The sequence below is a fragment of the Dromaius novaehollandiae genome, chromosome 12 (genome assembly GCF_036370855.1).
Source record: "Dromaius novaehollandiae isolate bDroNov1 chromosome 12, bDroNov1.hap1, whole genome shotgun sequence".
Classification (NCBI taxonomy): domain Eukaryota; kingdom Metazoa; phylum Chordata; class Aves; order Casuariiformes; family Dromaiidae; genus Dromaius; species Dromaius novaehollandiae.
The window spans coordinates 9521313-9547043 of NC_088109.1; the positions used below are offsets into that span (position 1 = coordinate 9521313).

A 25731-nucleotide genomic window follows, 5' to 3' on the forward strand; every position below is an offset into this window, starting at 1 on the left:
GCACAGAGCCCAGCGGTGCTGAATTAAACAGAGCTGTGCTGCTGCATACCCAGCCCCTCTTCAGCCACAGGTGTCCTTTGCATTTAGCAGCAATAGCGTACCTACACAGTGGCCAACTTCTAAGCACAACCAAAAATACCCCTCCCCACACCCTATAGCTCTGCAGCTTTGTACTGAAATACCATCTTACACTTTGCACAAGGGCAGGGGTTGCTTTTCGGCAGCTGCCGTCCGTACCCAAGCAGCCTGGTGCCTCCACCTGAGCCTCCTCCCGTCGGAGCAACATGCTGCTTCGGTGGGATCCTCAATGTCCTGTCACAGCCCCCAGCGCAGCAGAGCCCTCTTCAAAGTTTACACAAAACCACAGGCCAGTGACGAATCTGTCTGCACTTCCTCATCACCTAAAGCCCATTTTTGTGTGGTCACAGTAACCCTTAAAACCACTCACGTGTGGAAGTCCCTTCGATGCAGGCCTCCAAGCAAGTCCGGACAGGCAGTGACTGATCAGACTACCACAGTGCTACAAAGTCAAGGCTTAGCAAAAGGACGCCCAGGCTTTGCACCAATGCATCATGCCTAATTGCATCATATCACTGAACAGAGAGATCACAAAAATTGCAAAGAATTTTGAAACCAAATGAAAAAGTTAAAAATCTTGCCAGAAATGACAAAGACAAACTATTAACCCTTGCACGGCAGGGAACGGGAGGGCGTCAGCAGACTGCCGCCACGAGAGGGCCAAGGACACTTCTGGAAGTCAGTGCAAAGCATTGAATACAAGAAACACAGCAGCAGTTTTCTCAGTACAGACTTTATTACAATTTAATTGCCAGCTTCACCCCATTAAAAAAACACATTCCATTAACTTCTTTAGGATTAGAGAAGACATACGCTAGGATAAATGATTATAAAACACAGGACCTGTGAAGTACAGCGAACTGCTTGCATTTCCAGGTGTAAGCAGCTGCACTGCTTACCCAGGTAAGGCATTGCATTTTTCTGGAAGAGTGTTTGTGCATACAGAACACCTGTGAAAAGCATCCACAACAGTAAATCTTGACCAAATGTATTTTAAGTTTCCTTTTATTACAGTATGAGAAAAAAACGCATCACAAATCAAAGAACCAGAAAGGGTGGCTTAGCCCTGGCGGCTTCACAACGCCAGGCAGCAGCGCTGAAGCAGCCCACCATGCTCCAGCCCGGCCTGCCGCACGCTTGCGGCTCTCGCTTGCTGGCACACAGTGCTGCTCCAAAGTGCTCCAAGTAGCAGTCCTGCTTTAAAGGGACTGGTGCAAATTCACCGTATGAGCTGCCACTTCGCTCCCAGCTCTCTCTGGGTGCAGACGTCCAGCCTGTCTGCCTGAACTTCTTCCAGGAGCAGGGCCACGTGCCCGCTCGCGTTGCCTCGGGGGCCGCAACATTGGCTCGCTCTTGAACCGCTTGGGCAGTAAACGCCGAGCTCTCCCCGAGCCGACAGGGGAGCGGGAATTCTGCGCCTAGCCGGGCTCACCCAAGACCCCACTTCATTTATTTCAAAGCAAGTAACACTGCTTCCCTCGAAGGACCTGACTTCCAAACGGGTACACACACGCTTCCCTGAGGAACTGAATATGGAGTTATCGCTGCATCTGCTGTCGGCATTTGCTGCATAGACTCACTTGCGGAGAAGCGTATTAAATCTTGGTATCCTGAAAGAAGGACCTTCAAAGGCGACAGCCGCCTCCCAACGGGCTTGCCTCCAACTCTGTTCTAGCCCAGAGAACCACAAAACACCGCCTGAACTTCCACCCAATTTCTTTAAACCCCTTTTGAGGAGCAGGGAAGGGCAAGGGAAAGGAGGGAAGGGAGCCCGGTCATCACTTTCCCCAGAGACTACATATTACACAAACCTAGGCACTGCCAGTTTTATAGCAAGCCTCACTCTTATTTTTTTAATCAGTAAAAACTAGCACTGATAAAGACACAAATGTTCTGGTTTTTGTGATGCTGGGCTGAATCTACGTCCAGTCTCCCTCCCTCCTCCCAGGCCAAACCAAGGAGATCTCCCCAGCAGCTTTTCTCCTGAGAGGCACCTGCATCTTGAGCACTTTCAAAAAGAGCAGAAATATACCATAGCCTTTACTAAACTTTCCTATTTTAAAAGCTGAAGAGAGCCGTTTGGCTCAAGGCACTGGGAGGGCCACGGCCTCCCGCACGGCCGTCGCGCTCCTGGGGCTGTGAGCGGCTTCGTAGGGCTGCCGGCAAGGCAAAGCCAGGCGTCCCTGAACCCGTACGCGCAGCAGAATCCGGCCTTCAGACTCAGTAAGGCACCGATAACTCCCGCAGGTTTCGGCAACGGCTCCCAGCAACTGACAGCCTGCTGTTCAGGGTAACACGGCAGACAACCCAAACAGAAAGCATCTGCCTCGCAGCAACAAGCCCTCCGCATTTGCTTTAAAATGAGATGCGACTCTTGACATTGCTCTGAACAGTGTTTTTGGTGTAAAATGAAACACTGCCCCTCTAACAAGGCTTCAAAGTTGGCTTCAAGACCAACTTGGCTTTAAAGCCCCTTTGCATCTCAGAAATACCTTTTTCTGCTGCCTTAAAAAGCCAGCTGCTGTAGGATTTGCGCAGCAGTGCAGAGTTGCATTTCATTTCAAATGTTATACATTAAGCGACAGCTTGCTGGAGCAAGTTGTTGTGACTTCAGACCCAGGGCAAGGCACAGAGGAAACACCAGAACACAATTCAAGCCCTTCCCCCCGGGCGGCGAGCAGCACAAGGGCCATCACCGTGCAACGGGGCAGCAGAGCCGCGGGGCGCCCCGCGGGCACCACGGGCCAACTCCACGGGCAACGCTTGCGGCTCTGCCACGGATTTCTCCCTGGTGAGATTCCCCATGGATACTAAATCAAAGGGATGCAGGAGACAGTGGGGTGGAGGCAGGGGAGGAGACACCTGAACAAACTGCGCTGCAGAGTGCTCTCGTGTTGCGTGTACGGCACTTGCATCATTTTGCATTTTGCGTTGCACCAACCTGGCTATGAAGCAGCTGAAAACATCCCTTGGCCCGCTGCTGACGGGGGGTACACCTGCGTGCACCGAGACCACCAAGCTCGCCTTAACCGTGCCGGTTCAGGCACCGCTAGCGGTGTAAACCCTGCGCCCCGGAGCCCGTCCTCCCCGGACCACAGGCCTGCCAGCCTCGCTGGTGAGCTTCGTCCTGGAAGGAAACACAGTCTTACAAGACGATTTGCTTTGGAGAAGGTGGTAACACTTTTTACAGTATGAATGAAATTCAAAGCTGGAAGATAATTTTCCAGCTGACTGTTTTGAGAAAACCACTTCAAATGACTTGGAGTGTCGCGCAGGACCTGTCAATGCACAGTGACCCGCGATGTAGCTGCGACTCGTCCAGGTGACCAGCTCCCCTCGTGGCATTAAATTTGATCTGGAAGTCGCTTTCCAGGGAAAGAACAGCCACAAGAGCCTTTCTCGCCAGGCGCAGGGACACGGTCTCCCCTGTTCCTTATGCGCTTACGGGAACTGAAGAACTGCCCACCGAAAATGCCACTGCTCACACCTGGTTCAGAAATCCTGGACCTCCAGCTTGGAGGAGGGAGCCCTTCCTGCTGAGCTAGGCAGCAGCACGACCAGGCTCGTGCAGCCACGCAACCCCCCATGCCACACTTGCAGTCCTGACTCCCTGAACCTCCCCCACGTATTTCATTCTGACACTGTGTGCTGAGAGCGGTTCCCGCAAGCTTTTCAGCTTTCAGCTCACAGAAGAAAACAGAACATGATCAAATAACATCACAAACAGCTTCAGACTCTTCAAGTAAACATACACATTTTTGGCCATAAAATGCCTCCACATCGCAGCACTTAAGTCCCTGCAAAGTATGTCGGATTACTTCCATTTCTTAGATACACGGACCCCAAAACACCTCACTGGAAAAGACTAAATAACCCTGAAAAACCTCCCTGGCAGTTTCAAGCGCTTCAGACCAGCCAGTGCAGTCCCTGAGACGGGCCACGGGCCGGGCTACGGTCCGCGCCAGCTCCAGCGCGCGCGAACCACGACGGAGGGCTCAGCGCGAGCACGACCGAGGCAGGCTGGGCTGAGCCACCAACACGAGGCTCAGGAAACACGGCAAGGACTCGGCACACACACGGGGACCTGGCACCGGTAACGTTTAGAGGCGCCGGTGCCCACCTGAGCTCAGGCAGCAAGTGTAAAGGCTCTGGACAAAGCAGACGATCCTGAGATGGAGATCCGTTTCTTAGTAAGGCTTTGAGTGCATGTGGGCTTTTTTTTTAAGTGCTTTTCTTAAATTAATTATCACAAAAGACAGACTTGCACTCTTTAAACTGTTGTGTTCCTCCATTCCAGTATAAAACACATATATGCAAACATGGCTTAAGACCCACAATCACTTAGGATATCATTTTAAAGATTGTATTAAAAATATTTTTATCCAAATGATAAATATTTTAAAATAAGCATTTACAAAAATAAATGGTCCATTCCCATAAGGAAGGACATATATAGTTGAGCTTCTGAATACATCTTAAGGCAACACAATTATTGATGAAGCTAGTTAACAAAATCTTTGGTATGAGAGTATAGTACATTAATATTCATGCACCGTTGTCTTCCCTTGGCAGGTATATACTGTACAGACAAGCGAAGAGGCAGCTCTTCCTTAATTCCTTGGTAAGTCTTCCAAATACAACATACAAATCTTTCTAACATGTCTTCCTATGATAATAGGAGAAAAGCCCAAGATTCTCCTGGCTCTTCCTAGGACTTTGGTATCTAAAAAATACGTGGGAGAAAGAAAGAAAGAAAGGGAAAATAGTAAGTTTCATTCCAATAAATAGCATCTGCAAACAAAAAAAAAGAAAACAATAAAAATGACTCTAGACGAAAGCCTGTTTCCTTCAATATTGTATACATCAACTGCCACGACAGGGTAGCAATGAATCTGTCAGGCCTGCTGCAATTTCACACACCTGAACGGGAGCTTACTGAGTTAGCCAAGGGGGCAGTTTTACACCTGCGTGTGGCACTGGCTAGTCTGAGCCTGGACTATCGCATCCAGGTCTGGTGGCCACATCTTACAAGAGACACTGAGGCACTGCACAGGTTCAGGAAAGAGCAACAAAAACTGGAAAAAAAAAAAACCAAAAAAAACCCCAACCCTGGAAAAAAAAAACTGAAAAAACAAGCCTTGGCCTTAGAGAGCTCTGGCTGCTGATTTTAGCAAAAAATACAGACTGAGAGGTGACTTAAGGCACAAGCACCTCCACTGGGAGAAAACGCAAAGTGTCAGCTGGCACAGACAGCCTAAGGGCTGCAATCTGGTGGAAAATGGAGTGACAAAAACGAAAGGCTGGAGCTGAAACAAATTCACCCTGAGAATACGACACACACTTTAACACTACGGACAATTAACTGGGGCAAATGATCAAGGAAAGTGATGGTGTCTCTGTTTTTTTTTGCATTGGGCCCCAAGTGCTTTTCTGGAAATGCTTCTGTGAAAAGGTGGTGACTGAGCCTGGAAATGGGAGGCGATGGCAGCTAAGGACACACACGGGTTAGCCTAGATGGTCTAACGGTTCCCCTTCAACCTTAAGCCCCGACTCCACGGAAAGCCCAGCTGAGGGCCTCTGGTCTGGGAACGAAGGGTAGCACGGCCCAGACTCCCACAACATGCGAGATGTCCGTGATGGTGGCTAAGCAAGTGGCCTGGACCTCTAGGAAAGGAAGCAAAAACATCACCCAGCTGTAAGCGCTACGACCAGGACGCGAGGAGCAGAAGGCTCTCATCCAGAATGGAGTTTGGCTGCTGCCCCACACGCCCCACGTGCAGACCAGCGCTTCCCATGGCACTGGGGGAAGACCCGGAGCAAACGGCCCCTCCGGCCAGCTGCCCTCTCCCCCGGGATGGCGCCCACCAGCACTGACCCCCTGGTTCCCTGTAGCTGACTCACGTGGACACATGGACAGGTTGGGCAGGGCCGGGCAGTTACTTAAATACCTGGGATCAGATATTAAGAAGCCCATTTGCTGCTTATAATTAAAGGCTCCAAGGGATGTACCCAAGTGAACCTCTCCGCAGTGGTTTAAAATACCATCTTCCCCCAAATTTTGGCTTAGCCTTTCCGCTAAGAGTTGACGCCCTCACAGCAACGCAGGGAGAGGGGAAGGGACGACTGGGAACTGGGGCAGCTCCTCGCCGTGCTGTGCGGGCACCCACGGAGGAGACCCTCCCCGTGTGCACCCACGGCCAGCACCGGAGCTGCCTGCTGCAGCTGCTGGGCTCAGCAAACCACGTCCCGGGCCTCACTCCTGCTCCAGCCACCTCCGAAGGACGTGCAGCCCCGAAGGCTTGGGTCTGTTTTCCTGCCTTCGCCTTATGACTGCTGGGCATCCTGACCCATTGCTATAGCAACAGGAGTTCACATGACTCCTCTCTTCAAAAAGAGCCCTTATTTGTGGCATCTTCCATAGGCAAACTATCCATTATTTATACCTCGGCAGGTCTGACGTGCAGCGTGTGCCCTAGCCTCATTAATGAATGATGACACCTTGACCCGCTCCGTTAAGTCAGTCACGTTGGATCAAGAAGCACAGTGCTCTCCCCAGGCACGTGCCAAAGTAAGGCAACCCAGAGAAAAAACACTGGAATAGGTTACCTGAGTCACAGCAGTACCAAAATAAGGCAAATCCTGCAGCAACGCTGAAACAAGCAAGGAAAAACACGGGACCTAGGGAAGACAAAAAAGGGAACATATTAAGACGGAGCACACGAGCGGGAGTTTGTCCAAGCTAATAAAACATCTACTGCTCTTCGTGTGCACAGCTGAGTGTACTCAGATGAAGCTAGCACAGCCACATTTATATCTGTTCTGCAGTTAACGTACTATAAAGTACATTCACTATACTGTAACTAGTTTTTACTACAGTTACTTTGACACCATTCACTATTCGACTGTCTAACTAGCTAAGCTCCTATTAAATGTAAGTGAAAGCTTCCTTAGATGCTTGTATATAGTCTAAAACTTTGTGCAAAAAACCCTTTAAATCTTACAACAAAATATGAATCGGATTCTTGGGACCCTACTCACACAATGTAGTATTTTACCCCATAAACAGCCCCCATGGGGTCAATGTACCGCCCATGGGGTAAGAATACATCATATGAGACTGCAGTCTCCTAGAAGTAGTTTTTTAGGGTTTTTTCCTCCCCTTTTTAGCTTTGTGCCTGTCTTCTTTTTCCCTAATAAGGGGAATTACTGCTCTCCACGGATCCTGCTGCGGAGCCCATGCTCTGAATTCCCACTGGCTTCAATTACCTGCTGCCCTCATTTTGCAAAGGGCCTGCAGGATCCGGCCTCACAGAAATAACTGGTGCCAGAGAAGTTAAACAAAGAACCGAAGCCAGACCCCAAGTCAATGCTAGCCATCAGCTCAGTTGTTTTGTTTGCAATTGGTACATAGGATTTTCCTTATTTTCATTAGCTACAGGTCTTATTTATTTAGATAGCATCTATGTACACATTTAGATAAAACAGAGCAGAGAAGGACTGTATGTGATTAAATATACAGATGTTCCACAAACCACACTTTCATGACAAAACCATATATTCCTGTTCCTGTTTACAATACTGATGGAAGCTGAAAGGCAGAGTGATTTGCAGACCCACTCACCTAAAGCAGAACGTTTCTTTAAAAGCGTCTGCCTAGAGTCACATGCAGGGTAATGAGGATGTTCAATACTGGTGTTCGATAAAATCTTTCCAGCTTGTACTTATCCACACACAAAACCTCACAGAGATTTACAGCTGCTCCTTTGTTATCTAATACACCGTTTGCATTTACTCCTTCGCTATGAATATAGTTACAATTAAACTGCATCTGTCAATTTAAGGACAAACGTGCTCCAGGCTGACAAATTGGTGGCTCTGACCACACGGACAAGGATGTTAAAAACAGCAGTGGAGTGAAGGCTTAGCTGCTCCTGCAGATGCAACAACCCAGGGAGGGCAGTGAGCAACTGAATAAGCTCCAGCCTAAGCCCAGCTCTTTCAGCAGCATGAGAAAGAATAGAAATTTCATTTTCTCATTTCCAAGCACCTTATCTGCTATGCCTGTGCTGTTATGCTGCAGTCAGCAATAGTGAGGTGAAATGTAATTTAGTTCAATATTCAAAGTAACAAAGTAAAAAAATATATATATTGAGTTAAACTGTGCTTCTGTCCCTCACTGAAGTCTTCTTTCAAGTGAAATCCCTAGAATATGCCCCTAGAAGGCATATTTCATATAAGGTGCTTTTATTCTCTCATAATAGAATCTAAATTTCTAAATGAAATACCAATTAAAACTCAAGTGATAAAATATTTCCTTATGAATTTTGAAAATTATTAATTTTTTTTCTTCAGGTAAAACTATCCATACATTCCAGCTCCAAATATCTTTTGGTGAATCAAATATCTAACCCTTTGTAATCTGGGCATTGAGAAGAGGAAGGGGGAAAAAAAAGCTTAACAGGTTCTCCCAGGGAAAATACATTTAAGTTCCCCCTTGCTCATCTTGCTTTCTGTCTCAGTTTTGTAGATATTGCTTAGCCTCTACAGTCTCTTGAATTTCCTGGCACTGTTTTCTTCAACAGCAGCTTGGTAAGTTTTCCTCTATTACTACCACTTAAACAGCAACAGTAAAGACATCATAAAACAAACTACTTGTTACATGAAATGCAATTACATGATAAAATAAATTGCATCTTAATCTGAAAAGCCATTCCATCCGGTGACACGGTATGCATTTATTTACCCCTGTCATTTAGCATACATTTCTCCTTGTCAGTGGCTATCTCTGTGGAATCTGTAGTTTCTAGAAATAAAAGCAACACAGCAAAAGTTAGTGCACAGCTCAGGCAAACACACATACATAATCAGCACATGCAAAATTGCATGAAGTACCACATTTCAGAAAAATACCCAATTTTGACACAAAATGTTAGCCACTCCTGAAAGCAAATTATTGCTATAGGTAAATTGGGATATATGCTTATTAAAAGACATAGTCACATAATCATTTGAATGCAATTATAAATAGCTCTAGCAACACATCTCTGGTCTGGTCAAGCACCAACCACATGAGTAACAGCAAGCATGGCAGTGCCCCGACTCAGACCTGCCGGGTAGCTACCGAGCGCTATCGGCCCGTGCAACGGGTTTAGAGCAGTCAAACTGTTTCCCAGCTGAGGAAAGCAGGAGTTGATCCTTCCGCAATGCCAGAAATTTTCAGTGCAATAAATACAAAACACTTCCGAACCAAAGTATGTGCTAATCTGGAAACGCTCCTCTGACTTGATGCATCACCATCCTTTCTATTCTCGAGTGAATCTCCGGGCATTAATATAGCTGGCAGACGAAGCACTTGCAACAGTCTGCTTGGCACAGGCTATTCATCCAAATTCTGCTCTTGGGCTAGTGTGTGTGCAGCTGCTTTCGAAGGCTGTAGGTCTGTGCGCTCACACTTGCCACAAACAATTCTTAGCTCTAGATTACATTTTTCTGCAAAATGAAGTAGAAAAGGAGGCTGACCCACAGAGCGGGGCGGGCGCCGAGGCAGCAGCTCTGCAGCGAGGCAGCCCCATAGGCTCTTCGCGGCGCTAGACAAGGCGCAGGCGGATCCAGGACTGGCCCACGTATTATTGTTTTTCCCACTTATGACCATGCCAACACACACGGGGCAGGCGAAGGGGAGCCTCCAGCGCTGTGCTGGGCAGCGGGACCGGCAGCAGCACTCGGGGGAGGACGTGCCTTTAGGCGAGGGATGCGGAGATGACGCCGGCTGCAGGAAACCTGGGCAGCACCGAGACCGGGTGGCAAAGGTTTTTCGAAGCTAAAAAAGTGAGCACTCCAAACGCGGCCGTCGACAGGACAGAACTGCAGCTTTTTTGGTTTATAACCGATGTCGCTTGCCGGCGTGCGCGGGGCCGGCGCAGCAGACGTGCCCAGGGCTGCAGTGGGGCAGGCTGCCCATGCTGGGGTGCGCGAAGACATCCTCCCCCCCGGCGAGGGGCCGCAGGCAGGTCTCCCTCCACGCTTTTGGCAGGCTGTCGCTGCATGGGTGTGTGTGTGCGTGGGGGGGGTTGCTCTGATCCCTTCTCTCCCTAGCCTACGCCACCCTTCAGAGAAATAAAACCACCTTCTGAGTCACGCCGGAGACGGGGATCGGCCTGGGCAGCTCCGAAGCGGTGCCGGCCGCGGGCCTAACCCACCCTCTAGTGGGAACGTGCAGACATGGCAAATGCAACCACCACTGCTGAACCTGGGCAAAGCGGGGGAATCTGGTTCTGGTGCAAGATTTAAAGTGGTTTTAAAAATAATTAAAAACAAGATTTTAAAGGTTTCCTCCATAGAAAATATTTTTCATCCATACAGCTGCATGTACTCCGTTACAGACCTCTGCCCTGGCCGGTTTGTCAGTGGCCTCACCAAAATCATTTTCAGGCGTTTATAACTGCTCTTTCCCATTCAATCTGCATTTAAAACACAGGCCCCGCGTTAGGAATTCCCTTTTTTCCTTCACTTTTACAAAATCTAGTGTCAGCTGGTAAGTGCTCTGAGCTACATTTTATAAAACTACTCGTACGAGTAACATTTGAGTAACACTAACATTGCACATGCTAAAAATTCACTTAACTGAGAAATAATGGCTTAGGCTGAAAAGGAAGCTTTTCTTGAAGAATAAAACTCTGGTTTTAGTTTAAAATGCTGCACGGGTGTTTATCAAGCAGCTGATGCAGAACGCAAACATTGGTCTCAGTTGCACAGCTCCTAGGAAGCAGCAGACACACTAACGCAAACACCGTCATTGCGTTAATCCCCTCTCACGTCAAAACAGGGGAACTGCAGCATCTCGTCCTGCCTTCGGCTGGGGAAGTCACTGCCCAAGGCGGCTGCCACCGCCGGGGAGGCGCGCGGGCCGGGAGCACGTCCCAGCGCGGGGCCGTCGCTGGGAGCGCCGGGGCCGCAGAGCGGCGGGGGGACGCCCTGGACGCCGCTGGGCGATGCAGCGCGGACGCGGCCCCGGGCCGCCTGCTCCGCACCTCCAGCACCTCTCAAACTCTTGAACCCTCCCTACGCTCTCGAAATTACACCCTTGGGGCCCACGGCCTGACTCCTGCAGCTGCTCCCCGCCGCCGAGGGCTCCCTGCGGCCTTCCCGGCAGCGGGCACCACCTCCTGCCGCCCTCCAGCTCCACCTCAGCAGAACGACAGCTCCAAAGACTACCCGGCTGAGGGGACGGCGGGGACGGCTCTTGCAAGGCGAAGAGCAAACCGAAAGCACGGCCTCAAGGCTGCTAAGGCAGGGCCGGGACCCGGGTGAGCGCCGCCGGCCCCCGCGCAGCCCAGGACGGTGGGGCCTCCCGGCCGTCGGGCGCCCGGGCTGGCTGCGCGCGGACCTTTCCTCCCAGAACAGGCGGCTGAGCGAAGCTAGACGATGCAACGTCTTCACAAGCAACGACAACTCTGCCTGCCACTTCTACTCCAGAAATAAAAATTAGACATTTAATTTTTCTAACCTATGTATTTCTGGCCTAACAGTTTGAATCTCACTGGAGTTTGACCTGCACGGCTAAAATTTCCCCTGGCACGTAACTGGGGAGCTTCTTGTAGCTACAGATCAATTGACTGGTGAAGCTGGTAGATACTTTATAAGGTCTCCTTAAACTACAGCCCCTTTGCAGCTTCATTAACTTAATTGCCAGAGCTTTCCCTCAAGCTTCTCACGTCATTTCAGTACGCTGAATGCCTGAACGTATTTACATATTTCCCATCCCTTTGGCACATCATTTTTTTCTCCAGCTAAATAAAAAATAATAAAATAAATAATAATTAAAAAAAAAAATCAAGCATTATCATCCCAAGGTGGCAGGCTTGATTCTTTTCCCTTAAGAAATGAGCTGCTTTGTAGCATAGAGAATCAAATCAGCTCTTCTGCAGTGCACACATATATATACACCTATGGAGGGAGGGAGGGGAGAGGGGCTTCAGGACCTCGTCAGGCCTGTCAGCTGCACAAAATGTGACCTAAGGGATGAATACAAAAGTTCATCACAAGGGCCTATAAACCACGAATGATCCAACAACATGTTCGCCCCATGTTAAATGCGACGCAACTGAGTGATTTAAGGAGCTTCTGGGCAAATAGGATTTTGAGAATTTGTTTCACAGATTTGAGGTTATTTCAATGTAATGCTCTTATTTGCTACAAGTCAGAGTAATTGCAGAGAAAATAAACAAGCTATCAAGGAGCAATGGTTAGTAAAAAGAAACTGTACTTCATATGAGTTATTTTTCTGAGTCCTACATGTGGTATTTAAATTGTATTTTAAAGACAGAGGCTGATATTTCAGGACCATCAGAGAAATTTGGACAGCCCATAGCAGTCAACAAATAACAAGAACCGTGCAGTCGAATCCCCTTACTGCTTTTTGAAATTTCTAGTCAGAAGGAATTAATGCATCAAAAAAATATTTAAATAAACTAAACAGAAAATGTCTCTGAAATGAGGTTTTATAATACACAGATGAAGAAATCCACAGGCGCCTCGACTTACTTAAGATTTTCCTGCTTGGCAGGTCATTATACAGCTGTTCGGCATTGATCTGCAGAGCCCGGTAAAACTCCTGGCAGTGTCTCTCGCCTTTCTTCTGAAGGTGCTTTATCAAATCCGAGAGCCTGGTGTGGAGCAACGCCTTCGGATTCCTGAACTGCAAGAGAGGAGCGCGCATCAGAGGACAGATTACCGCAGCTAGAGGTCAATCTCTCATCGCTTTGCAGGGGACTGAAGATTCAGGGCTGGTTTTACGTTGCTGAAAGAATGGGACAGAAACAAGGAGAACATAGGAAGCACATGCTCGGTACAGGTATCTTCAAGCCACCCGCCTCCACCCTGGAGACACTGCCTGACGGGGAGCACCTTGCCTCTGCCCTCCCCGAACTGCTGTTCCTGTCCCAGTGAAGCAGCAGCCCCTCCGCCTCTGATGTTTTCTCTGCATGCGATCTAGCTACTCTACAACTTGGTTCTGACAGCAAATAGACAACATCAATAAATACTGCAAGAAATTGTAACATTTTCAAGTTTTTCCTCAGTTTTCCTACTAGTGATCACCCCAGTAAAGGACTTCACACTGTTCATATCCGTCCCCGGTACAGGGGAGCTCATCACCCCAGGTGACATGTGCCGCTGCCTGCGGCACAGCTGAGGGCTGCACGCCCAGCGCATCGCGTGGGAAGGCTCCTCGTTCAGGCAACAGGGCAAGCGGCAGCGGCAGAACGTGCTTTTTCTATAGTCTAAAGTGATGAACATTAGGAGACCTGACGAGGAGAGTGAAAACGTGCACCTAGCCTTGTGCGCATCAAACCGATTCCAGCTGATTTGGAAAGTGTCCAAAAACAGTCTCAGCAAAGCGCTGTATTTCAGGCCAGCACAGCAGATAACATTAGCAGTGCACTTAGTTAGGATCAATTCCTTCTCGAGGGGGACAGCAATACAACACATCTGATCTAACACTCCTTATTCCAACAAAACTCCCACAAGGTCGAGTGTACACTGTAGAGTTGACAGAAATTTGTGGGGACCTGCAGGAAAGCAGTTTATTTCTGTCTGCAAAGTGTAGAAGTCACAAATGAGGTTCCATAAATTCCTGACCCATTTATTTTGAAGCTCTTAACGGGACGAGACTTCCTTTAATTGTGCACACCATGCTATTTTGCATAACTCTGTGGCTAGACTGGCTCAGCTGATGATCTAGCACAGATCTACACCACCAAGTCGCTGCTTGGTGGTGTTGCAGCTCTTACTCTCATTTGATTATGACAGAATTAGGCCCATTATTATTAATGCTAAAATACTGATTTGCCAAGACCCTGCTGATTTCAGTGTCTGCTCAAGCCCCAGAGGGCAAGCACAATACTTTCACTCTGCACAGGTTTAAAAGAACTTTCTGCCTAAAAACAGCTGCACCTTTTTGCAATCTTCAGGCCAAGGAAAGTGGTCTTCTTCCAGGTGGAGCCATGCCTCTTGGAGACGTGACCACCTCCGTCCCCCTCGCGCAGCTCCCAGCCCCATCACTGGAGCAGCTTGGACAAACGACCCCTTCTCCAACACAACTGCTCCGAGTTATTAAGCAGCAATTAAAACCGACAAAGCCCCCAGAGATAATTCTGTAGACACGAGTGCAGGCAGTATGGGCCATCTCCTGACATGCCGCTCCACACGGGGACACAGCAAAATTCATGAAATTACCTTTTCCGCTTCTGCGTTGGTGAGAATTTGGGGGTAGACTCTATTAAGCTGAAGAATGATTTTATCCACCACTTGCTCGTTCAGTCGGCTATTGCTTGTAAGAAAATACATGTCGTGTTGCAGCCGAATGCAGTACGACTGATCTAGGGGTAAAAATAACACAGAGAACAAGCCACAGTAATTAATTAGCAAACCCACTTTTAAGCTCTGTAAATGTCACTTTACCTAGCAGCGGTTAAAAACGGAAATATAAAATTGTTACTGTCATCTAACTTTTGAAGTCTGAACCACCTTTTAGGGAAATGCCGCACAGGCTCTCAAAGACCCATCCACTCCAGATCATACCCATTGCAACTCCCAGCTAGCCAGCAACGCGGCCTCTCGCTTTCCGAAGGGAGAGTGCTCTAAATAATTTATACCTCTCAAGCACCGATGGATACCTAACCAAACACAATCACTGCAGCCATTCGGCCCTAAAGCTGCCAAATCACTGAAGATAACTTTTCCACCATTTATAAATATGAAGTCAGATTACAGAGTTTAAAACTAAAGTGTTTTAGAAAATTTTTAACGTAAATAAGTGCTTTGCAGAGCGATGTCCGCTCTTACTTAGCGTTGCAAAAGGACACGTGTTTGGCCTCGGCGCAGGTCAGTGGAGCTGATACGCAGCGCCGGGCCGGGCCAGCCACAACAGGCGGCCGAGGAGCCCCAGCGGGTCAGCGCCAACGCGACCCGGTGCCCCAGCGCTCCGTGCTGCCTGCTGTCTGGAGGGAGGCTGCAGCAATCCGCGCGGCGTAACCTCCCCAGATGGAAATAGCTCAGCAACATCAGGAGCAACAGCTCTGCTAAAGAGCCACCAAGTCCTTTCAGGCAAACGGGAAGGGCTTTTGCCTCCGCTTCACCTGGGAGTGGGGAGAAAGAACATGCAAGAGCAATAACTCTCTGCTGTAAAAGTGCACTCAAATACACATACAAAGAAAACATCTTTTATATTAACACAGACCTCAGCAAATACACAAATCCGGATTTGCTTTGTTGTTTTGGCACCATTTCCAAATCGACAGACAATTTTGCAGTTCCCCTCTGAGAGCACCGCTTTCCCCGCAGCTCTTTGTGCACAGCCCCTATTTCAAACGCAGACGCACACAGGTTCCACAGACTGCTGCGGGAGAAGAAGAAGGGTCGTGACCACGTTTGAAACAAGCATCAAAACGCCCAGCCTACGAGAGTCTGCTCTACAACCATCACCAGCCAGCGTAAACCCTGGGGTACAGCACCATGTACTCAAGTGCATGGGAAAAACATCAGAATATTCCTCTGTGTAAAGCACACACACGTGTTTACAGTATCTGGGCTACCAGAAAATGCACAAGCAGCAGCACCTTTGTGCCCCACTATTTACAGAAGATGAACAAGAGGATGAAGGAAAAAAGCAAGAGAAGTTTGAGACAAGGCACAGCACCCATGCACAGCCCCTGCCCTTTCTGCATCGCGTGGGGTTTTTCATTACACTGCCCTTTTTCTGTATCTGTGCAGCATTAGTAGCGTTTACAGGGAAGGGTTTAGGAAAGCTTCCCAACACGATCATGATGGAGTAGCACCTTCCCTAGTGCCCGAGTCGCTCCTGTTCACATAAAACCACACAGCTATCGATAGTGCACAGGCAGGGGCAACTGCACAGGCCCCTCAGGATTCCTGTTACAGTCTCGCACTTTATACAGACGCAGTATTACTGCCACGTGTTCCCAGTTCCTGCTTTCTCACTGCTGTATCTCAAGGCGGCTTCTTAGTGCGCCGTTAGAAACGTCCCGACGTATTTGCTGTATAACCCCCTCTTCCTGCAAGGAGCTCCATGGTGTCTGAGTCAGGTCTGAAATCCAGCTTTCCTCTCTTAAATCTACTCATCCAGACATAGGAGAGGCTCAGTTGGGACCTCTGGGCTTCAGGCAGCAGGACACTGAAGTTGTCTCTCCATGCAAACGCCTTGGGGAGTGAAGTGCCCCGTCCCTGCTTCCTCCCTCCTTCCCTCTCCGTGCAGAGGGATTTCTCCTTCCTCCTGCTCCTCGCTGACATCACGTGCAGTGGCTGAGTTGCAGACTGCACGGCACATGCAATTCTGCACCTTCTGCAAGCTTTCAGTGTATTACATACATTAACCCAGGGTCTTACCGCTAGCAGAACAATTAAGCTTCAGGTATTTGCCTCAGCATTTGAATTAAAAAAAAACCTGCAGCAAGTTCTAAAAGCCCTGCGAGGACCCCATAAAATGAGCGTATAAAGTAAAATAAAATCAGGCCTGAGGAGTCATCTCCTTTCCTCCTCCCCGCTCACCATTACTGCTCCCTGGCCACCGCCGATGCCATGCACGCAGCACAGACACGTTTGCGGCAGTTACAGCAGACGGGTTAATTGGGACCGATGCAAGATCGCATTTCGGTTACGAGCGCTTTCCTGCCACGTAGGCACGGCCCTTCTCGCTGACAGGCACTCGTCACGCCGCTGCCAGCCTTACCGAGGGCCTCTCGCCACGGGGAACCCGCGTGCTCCCGCTCTGCAGACCGCGTTACGCAGCGCGAGCCGCACGGAGGTCGCTGGGGTGGCCCCGTTTCCTCCCCGCCTGAGCCAAAAGGCTGGAGAAAAGATAAGACGACGATTTTTTGCCTCTGTTTGAGGATACTGCTAGGCGATGCCTACCATAAACCCGTGCCTGGCTCAGCGCCAGGAAGCAGCTTTTCCTGTCCCGTGGGGTGCCCCATTTTTAAGCAGTATCTTTGAAGTCGCCTGCTCCCTGCCCCATTTCCACGATGACATTTTACCTGCCTGGATCCTCACCCCCTCCAAGTTACTTTCTTTCTGGCGTTGGGATGGGGTGCAAGGTTTAAACCTCCCTGAAGAGAGGTTATCAAGCTCAGCCCTAGTTCAGTAAAAGCAGACCAGGAGCGATTTCCAGTACGTCTCTCCTGAAATCCTGCCCCTCTCCCAGCTCCGAGAAATCTCTGCCCGACCCGCACGAGCGGCGACTGCGCCCAAGCGCCAGGCGGGCTGGAGACGGCAGCTTCCCACCGCGGCAGAACCGCGCTCCAGCGACTGCGTTAAAAAGCCAACAGTCCCAGAGGCTGCGACGCGGCGCCCTGCTTCGGGGCGATAAGGCTGTATCTCAACAGCACACGCGTGTCTGAAGCCCTCAGGCGCTGCTCCAGGACCAGCCTGCCCGGCCAGCAACTCTCACCTCCCTCGCGGCCGCCGCAGGCCCGTGTCCCCCCAGCGTCCCGCGGGGCCGGCTCCCGCCAACGGGCTCCGGGCTCCTCCCTTCCCCCAGCAGCGCCAGCGGCTTTACCACAGCAAGGACTTGCTCCCGTGCAAGTCAGCCACTTCTCATGCCACGGGTGATTTACTGTACAAACAGGGCTCGAGCCGCACAACAAACACGACGGGCGCCGCACCTGGGCAGGCACAACCCCAGGCACCGGCACGGGCTGGGGCCCAACGCTGCGGAGCAGCTCTGCGGAGAAGGACCCAGGGCGCTGGTGGACAAGCTGAACGTGAGCCAGCAACGTGCCCTCAAGGCAAAGGTGGCCAACGGTGTCCTGGGCGGTGCTGCCAGCAGGCTGAGGAGGTGATCCTTCCCCTCTGCTCACCGCTAACGAGGCCACCCCGGTAAGTGCTGGGTCCAGTACAAGAGACACGTGCACCTGCCGGAGCGAGTCCAGCAAAGGGCCACAGAGATGACTGAGGGACCAGAGCGGGTCTCATACAAGGAGAGCTGGGAGCGCTGGGCCTGTTCAGCCCAGAGAAGAGAAGGCTCAAGGGGATCTTATCAATGTGTATAACCATCTGAAGGATGGGTGTAAAGAGGACGGGGCCAGACTCTTGCCAGTGGTGCCCAGTGACAGGACGAGAGGCACCGGCCACAACCTGAAACACAGGCAGGTCCGTCTGAACCTAAGGAAAAACTTGTTTACTGTGAGGGTGACTGAGCACTGGAGCAGGTTGCCCAGAGAAGCTGTGGAGTCTCCAGCCTTGGAGATGCTCAAAAGCCGTCTGGACACGGTCCTGGGCAACCTGCTGTAGGTGACCCTGCTTGAGCAGGGGGTTGGAGCAGATGCTCTCCAGAGGTCCCTGCCAACCTCAGCTCTCCTCTGACTCTGTGACTGTGCTATCAGGTTCACTTTATCACTGTTCATGCACTGCCAGCTTTTTAATATTGAACACACCCATTATGTACATTTTAACAGAAACTCTAAACAAATAACTGCACAATTGTGGCTGATGTGTTTTCAAGTCTTGAGAATTTGGGGACTAGCTGTTTGGGATATTTTGCATATCCATCTTCTATCACACTGCCTCAAAGAGACTAGAGTTATTGCAAGGGAAATTTAAAATATTTATACTAAGGAGACTTTGTTTTTAAGCAGAAGTCACACCTGTATTATGAAGGAACAGTTGCTCCAATACCCAACTCTGGCCTAGAAAGTCCAGAGTAGCAAAACGGGGAGACGACGTCAATTAACCAGTTTGCAGAACAGCCTGGGCAGTGCCGGGCATTTTAACACCCTCAGAATAAATACACTTTCACAGCTCACTGCTTTACTCCAACAGAAAGGAGGAATCAGCAGAGGACAGAAAGAATCGGAAGGCCAAACCCTGCTAAGGTTTAGTCACAAAAGCAGGTCTATGGAAATCAGTAACAGAAACTGAGGGAGTGTATCACTGCTTTTGGGGGTTTTTTTGTTTGTTTTTTTGCTTTGTTTTAACATGGAAGAGAGACTGGCACAACTAAGATTAGATACTATTTCACTGAAGTTGACTGAGAGGTTGTTTATAAAAAAAAGATTAGTATTTTCCTTGCTCATAGCAAATATAAACTTGTCAAAAAGAGACAGGAAACTCGGGAATTGTCTTTAACAGTTGAGAACAATAAAGAGGAAAACAAGCCTAATACTTTTGTGCTATTGACTTACGCTTACTATACACTTAAGTTATGTTTGTCACACTCGAGCACTTCTGTCCTCTTACCGACGCGCAGCAGGCTGGTGGGCAACGCCGCGTGCCCGTCACGTTAACACACGGAGCGGGAACCTGCCCTCGCCTCCGGAGGGAAACGCAGTACCCGTCACAGCCAAGGGACGGCCAAGGAAAGCAAGAGACGACACGTCACCTGCAGCCAGTAGCTCCTCAAACAGAGACTAAATTACATAAAATCAGTTACGATAAATGCACAAGCAGCAAGTGACAGTAACGATGACCACGCACGTCATTTTTCACCTTCAGGTAAAAGCCACTGCCATCGTAGCCCATTTCAAAGCGACAGATCCCTCTGCCCCACTCCAAATGGGCAGTCAGGCTCCTGGCAGGAGCTGCCGGCGACCAGCCCTTACACTACACTGGCATGTTAAAGCTGCTGAAATACATCCTCTTCTTGGACATCACGAGACTTACCAGGAGCCTGGCCGCGTCCCAGGGTAGCGCGCCGGGCTGCCCGCTGCAGGAAGGCTGCCACCGGTGCCGTGACTCATCCCAGGGCCCTCCCTGGTTTAATAGCAGGGTTTGCCCGGGGCTGGCTCTCCCTCTTCTGGCCTATGTCCATGGTAACACTTGCTGCTCCCGAACGGCATCGCTAGCTATGGGCACAGCGCAGCTGATAACAGATAACTACCAGGTTATTCTGGCTGTCAAAAACTCCCGTGTAATGCTGCTGAACTGCTCTTACCGTAAAAGGCCCCACGCTTGGTGCTACCGCCTGCCGCTGGCTGCTGTGCCAGGGATACCCAGCGGTGCAGAGCAAACCCGATTTTCGTCTTTCAGCCCCTTTTACCCGCACCCCTCCACGGCCTGGTTTTGCTGCTCTTTTGGATAAAACTACCCAGCCCCATCACCCTCATGCTGGATTCTGGGCTGCCACGCGTGTTTATTGATCACATTAAATTAATAAACCCAGCTGTATTTCAAATTTGTAGGCCCACGATCAGCAGCTAATTAAAATATTTTTTGGAAAAGCAGTTACCTACCCAGGGTACTCGGGGCCAGGAAGACACAAGGGCATGAAGAAGCGAAACTCCTACGTACCCGGGTCACACCGAACCCCTGCTCTCCGCCGGCAGGTCTGGGCAACTCTCACGCTCTCCGGGCAGGGACCGGACAGCCGGCGCCGCTCTCCCTGCGCCCCACTATGGGAGGCAGCCGCCCCGCGCTGCTTGCACGCTGCCCCGCCGGCCCCGCTGCAGCCTCTAGCCGCACTCGCTCCCCAGTCCCGGCCCGCGCTCCGCCAGCGCCAGCACCAGTGCCTGCAGGCGTGTGTCCGTTTCCAACGGGTAACTCCACCAACACCCACCCAAGGCCCCCCGATACCTCCTCGGGCACCACTGTATCTCTGTGATGGTCTCATCTTCCATTTGCTTTCCCCTTAAAAGCCTCCTCTGATTTACCAAGCAAACAGGATAATGACAAGCGGATAAATTTACATACGGCAGGCACAAAACCCGATGCCTCTCTCCCACGCTCTCCATAGGGACGCACACAACGTGCAGACGTCGGCTCTGGAAACTGCAGCGGTCTCTAACGCGCAATGCAAACACAGGTTGCAACTTCCCCATAACGCTCCCGGGTGATTTGCATGCACTTTACAACCGCGGGCTGACGGTTAAACCCAGAGGCTGTGACCAATCGTCTGTGTACGTCCACGCAAGCTCCCTGCTGAAGGAGCTCAGGAAAAAGCTGAAAAAAAACTTAAACAAAATGCAAGTTTTTATACTAATTCAGTCCTTGGCTTTCTTCCTTCAACAGCCCAAGAAAGGCATGCTGGGGTTTTTTTTAAGAGAAGATCTGGCTGCAGAGAAGTGGTCTGAGATAACCAAACTGCACTGGTTACCGAACAGACGGCCTAGGAGGAGGAGTGCCCGTTTGTTCCTCTGGTTTGGAAAGGATGATGCAGAGCCTGAGACACCGTACGTCCCTTCCAAGCCTCAACCACACACCAAGCGCTGCTGCTGCTGGCATGTGCTAGCAACTGGGAATCAAGAGTCTTTCACAACAAATTCAGTAACTCACCTCTCTCTGAAATAGCTATTAAAATAGGAAAAAAAAGTAAATAAAATAGTGAACAAAATATTTAAATCCTCTTGATACTTGAACACGGTGCTGATTATCCTATGCACGTTCCCAGTCCTTTGACATTCATAGGAAAACTAAATAAAACAACTGGGCCTTTACGTGCCCCGGAAACCTCGCGCTGCAGCTACAGGAGCGACGCTGGGCACAAGCAGCACGGATTTCCTCGAACCGCTGTACGCGCTGCCGCCGGCGTGCTGAGGCGCGAGAGCTGGCGTGCAACACGCAATGCCTCGAGGCATCCCTTTGTCCTTAAACAGTATATTAAAAAAAAAAAAGGAATAAAGCGTATGCTTAATTGCAACCACGTGCCTGGCCCTGCTGAAGCCGAGCAACTGCCTCTGGCACCGGAGGGCGCAGGGCAGCAGGCTGCACGCGAGACCGCGGAGCGCGGTGCCCCGAGCCCCCAGCCCGCCCCGGTGCCCCGGGGGGACTCGCGACCCCGACCCCGACCCCGAGCCCGAGCCCGACCCCGCCGGGGGCTGCGGCTCTTCAGGCGGCCGGAGCGGGCGGCGGTGCTGCCGGAGGGCTCCGCACCCGCCGCCGCCGCGCTGCCTCCCCGCGGGGCCGCCGCCGCCGCGCCCGCACCCACCTGCCATGGTGCCCCGGCCCGGTTCGGCCCCGCCCGGCCCGGCCCGGCGCGGCAGCTGCCGCCCTTCCTGGTGCGCGGCGGGGCCGGGGCGGCCGGAGCGAGCGCCGCCCCCTCCGCGGTCCCGGCCCGGCCCCCCCGGGCGGCCGTTCAGCTGCGGCCCCGCCCCGCCCGCCTCTCCGCCAGGTTTTCAGACAACTAATTGCACAATTAGTGATTTATCCGAAATGGCATTTCTACCTTTTTTCCAGTACCCAACACACCTCCACAGGCACAATGCGCTTTTCGTGCCACAGAACCGTGCACGCTCGTTTAACCACCACTCTGACGTGTGAGGCAAATTTGGCCGATTCAGCCCCGAGGAGAAAGGACGACTCCTCCCAGCCGAAGAAACGCTGCCGGCGAGGCGTCTAATTAACGCGGGTGTATCGGCCCCGCGGGGAGGAAGTGCAGGGAGACCCGTGTGCTTCTACAGCTCCCGTTGGCGCAAAACTCCGCGAGGATTTAATTTCCCAGCGGGGGGTGGGGGACAATGTGGCATTCCTGGATATAAGCGCTGAAGGAGCAGACGCAAAGCTCAACCTTCAGTTTGCAAACTGGGATAAGCAAATAGATATATTATTTATTACCGCAGATATTTTTAACTGCAAAATCGAGTATTTTTTAACATATTGGGAAAGCTAGATTTCTAGTAAGCAAACATACAGGGTGATTTGTAATTACGACTTGTGCCAAAAACATGAAAATGTTTATAGCAAACAGGGACAGAAGACTTCTGAGGAGACTGAAGTTGTGGTAGGCAAGGCTGCCTTCAGACTTTTAGGCACAGCGCTTCAGCCCAGCAACCACCCTCGCAAGCCGCAGCCTTGCAGTCCACCAGCTCCGCAACCTCGCAGAGCCCGAACGGCGGTAGCACCCCGCGAGACCCATCCGCAGCATCCTGTAGGGATGAGGGCCCGAGCGTCCCCGAGCCTCTGCGCACGGCCTGTCGCGTGTGCGGGTGGTGGTTCAGCGAGGCACCTCCCGGCAAACTGATCCGGCTCACTTAGGTACCAAGTCTCCCCGCACCAAGCCGCACCGTTGCGCCAGGCGTACCACTACCGCATGGACGGCCACCGTGAGACAGAGGCGCGGGGGCATCGGAAAAGTTAGCCCTGTTTTGTCTCCAGGCCGTTTGAACCCAAATGAGTGAGAAAGTTACACCAACACACAGGGGCTGGTTAAAAGCTGGGAGTTGACATTTGAACTTGTCCCCTTAGAGACAACCCCAAGAGACTCCCAAAGCTCTTCTTCCCACCGTTACTTTTGCACCGGCTGGCAGTCCCTCTGCTCTTCCCGGAGAAGCACGTGTGGCTGGAGCAGCGTTTGAACAGTCTCGTTCATACGCGTGTCTAGGTTCGCATGACTCTCCAGAGCGAGCTGTGTTTAGTGCACCGTCGCTAACAGATTTCGTCTTGTGCTGTGAAGCCTAGAAGCTAGGCCAGGGCAGCGCGGGGAGCGCCAGGTCTTGGCCGAGCCCCCGGCGCCCCGCTGGCCGGAGAGCCGCACTCCCGCGGGCAGCCTCAGCTCCGGGCGGGTTCAGCGGTGACTCCTCGGCTGCTCACACGGGTCCCTCCCGCGGGGACCTCTGAGGGTTTGGCTCAAAGGCCCCGTCGTCGCTTCTGGACGTGTGGCCCAGAGGCTGGACGTCAGCGTGCCCTGCACGACATGCCGGGCGCTGCCTCCTTAACAAGCCAGGGACCCGAAAACCTGCGTTTACTCCTGCAAACGTCCATCCTTTGTGCTACGAATAAAAGCAGCTTCTTTATCTTTAGGAAGTGTAAGAAGATAGAAAAAAAAATCTCGTTCAGTTATTTTTAACATCTCAAAATCCCGTGGCCTTTACAGCGGGTCTCCTTGGGAAGCCGAGCGGAGTGTCAGCAGCCTCAGGTTAGTCTGTTTACCCTGTGGGATGCAGCTTTTCCAAACAACGTGAAAAATATATTAGAAAACAGATTTTTAAAATAATTATTGTTGCCCATAGAGACCCTGATCATGCCCGTATCAAAGTCACTTTTGGCAACGTGTAACAGTAACAGACACTGGCACCTTGTGGAAAGGAAATTGTCATTTTATGACTCCTTTCATCTCTTTATTTTTTAGAGGATTTCATGTGTTTATTAAACACCGCAGCAATAGCTGCCGCGCAGTAGTAGGGGGCACCAGCAGCATGGCACGCCGAGGATTCGTTAACATGATCGGTTTGTACCGTTGTGCATTCACAGCATCCCGTGCTCTGCTAAAAACGTCACCGGCATCGCTGTGAGGGTCTACGCCAGAAAACCGAAACCCTTCAACTCGTAACGGGACACAGATGGAAATCTGTAATACAAACTTAACTCTTAGGAGAGAGTGCTTCCAAGCACTGAGAGTGAAATGGAAGCGAAAGAGCAACGACTGCAGAGCGCTGCAGCGTACATCGGCACGCTCCTGGACACGGCTATTTTCGGCCTATAGACTCAGATAGTGAAACAAGAACCAAAGGTTAAATATATCGTCTCCTCAGGCCCGCGGCACGTACGACTGCTGTAACCTTAGCACGGGTACGCTGCGACTTACACAGCGAGCGCGGGCCGGCCTGGCGGGCCGGGGAGGGCCACAGTCCCGCGCACCACGGCCCGGGCCGCAGCCGAAATCCCACCCGCCGCCGCGTCCGTGCCAGTCGGAGAGCGGGGCCGGATCTGGTGTTCCTGCTTTCGCCAGCGCTAAGAGCGATGAGCTGCATGCGAAAGGCACTGGGACACCCGCGCGGGCTGCGCGGCAGGTCACGCTTGTCCTCGCACCGGTCAGAGCGCGAGCTGCGCTTCCCAGATCCCTCCCTCCCTGCCGCCGCAGGCACGCGCTATCGATGGAGCCCAATTATTTTCCAAAGCTGTGTGATTCGGTTGTGGTTTTTATCTCCTAATCCAGTGCATGCTCTCAGTGACCTGCCAAATACCGTTTTTTTTTGCAGCGCGTACAGGGAAGCCAGTCTATTTCCTGGCTGGGTAATCGCAAAAGCGACTACTGCTTCCCCCCTGCTAAACTGATTTGCTTTATTTAATTGAATTATTTTACTTATTAGATGCTACCCTTGTCACGGCAGCATCAGCATATAGCGTTTCCCTATTTCAGCTGTTGCTAAATCACAATATGATTTTCTTTATGTTCCCACAGCTGAACAGGACTGGATCTCTTTAGGAATAAATTGAACCCAGAGTGCAGGCAGCTTCCCAACAAGCCTTTCTTTGTGCGTAAGCAAACACAATGAAACACTTTCTGACAGCTCAAGTTACATCCTGAGCTCCCTTCGGCGAGTTTTAGCTAGGTTTTTTTCCCTATAAAACCAGACTCCAGGAAGGAAACAAATCGGCACCGCTCTCCCGAGCAGCCGCCCCCCACCCCGCGCCCCCTCCCCGTCCGCGCTCGCCGCGGGGGCAGCTCGGGGCCTGCCGCGCCCGCGCCCGGCACTCACGCGTGCGGTACAGCATCCTCCGCCGGCTGCGCCACCGCGGCCACCGGCCGCCCTCTGCGCGGCCACCCAAACGAAAGTAACGTCGGGCGGGCGGCGGCGCGCACGGCCCCGGAGAGCGCGCACGGCCCCGGAGAGCGCGCACGGCTCTGGGATGCGCGCACGGCCCCCGCTCCCCCGTGCCGGCCGCCCGCAGGCGTTTTGCCATTGCTTTTAACGGCTCAGCTGCGCA

At 51.4% G+C, this 25731-nt stretch overlaps 1 protein-coding gene across 7 annotated transcripts; it reads right to left on the minus strand.

Moving 5' to 3' along the window:
* Window positions 1-795: 795 nt before the first annotated feature.
* On the minus strand, window positions 796-25641 carry CARD19 (caspase recruitment domain family member 19). Of its 7 annotated transcripts, XM_064518891.1 has the most exons (7): window positions 22013-22090; window positions 15317-15475; window positions 14314-14456; window positions 12622-12775; window positions 8822-8881; window positions 6685-6756; window positions 796-4801 (listed from the first exon to the last, which is right to left on the minus strand). In XM_064518891.1, the coding sequence occupies exons 3-7, from the start codon at window positions 14422-14424 to the stop codon at window positions 4689-4691; spliced, it is 510 nt and encodes a 169-aa protein (XP_064374961.1). In that variant the 5' UTR covers window positions 14425-14456; window positions 15317-15475; window positions 22013-22090; the 3' UTR covers window positions 796-4688. The 7 variants fall into 7 exon arrangements, with proteins under 7 accessions (XP_064374961.1, XP_025958619.2, XP_025958618.2 ...); XM_026102834.2 differs by lacking the exons at window positions 15317-15475; window positions 22013-22090 and adding an exon at window positions 25503-25641 and having other exon boundaries at window positions 8840-8881; XM_026102833.2 differs by lacking the exons at window positions 15317-15475; window positions 22013-22090 and adding an exon at window positions 25503-25641.
* Window positions 25642-25731: the final 90 nt, after the last annotated feature.

What these genes read in the sequence shown, in the direction of transcription:
- CARD19 (XM_026102833.2), bottom strand. An exon ending in CCAACGCAGAAGCGGAAAAG is followed by an intron (nt 12,776 to 14,313) that starts GTAATTTCATGA and finishes CCTCTCTTGCAG; the next exon opens with TTCAGGAATCCGAAGGCGTT. An exon ending in ATGTATGCTAAATGACAGGG is followed by an intron (nt 6,757 to 8,821) that starts GTAAATAAATGC and finishes TGTCTTCCCTAG; the next exon opens with GTCCCGTGTTTTTCCTTGCT.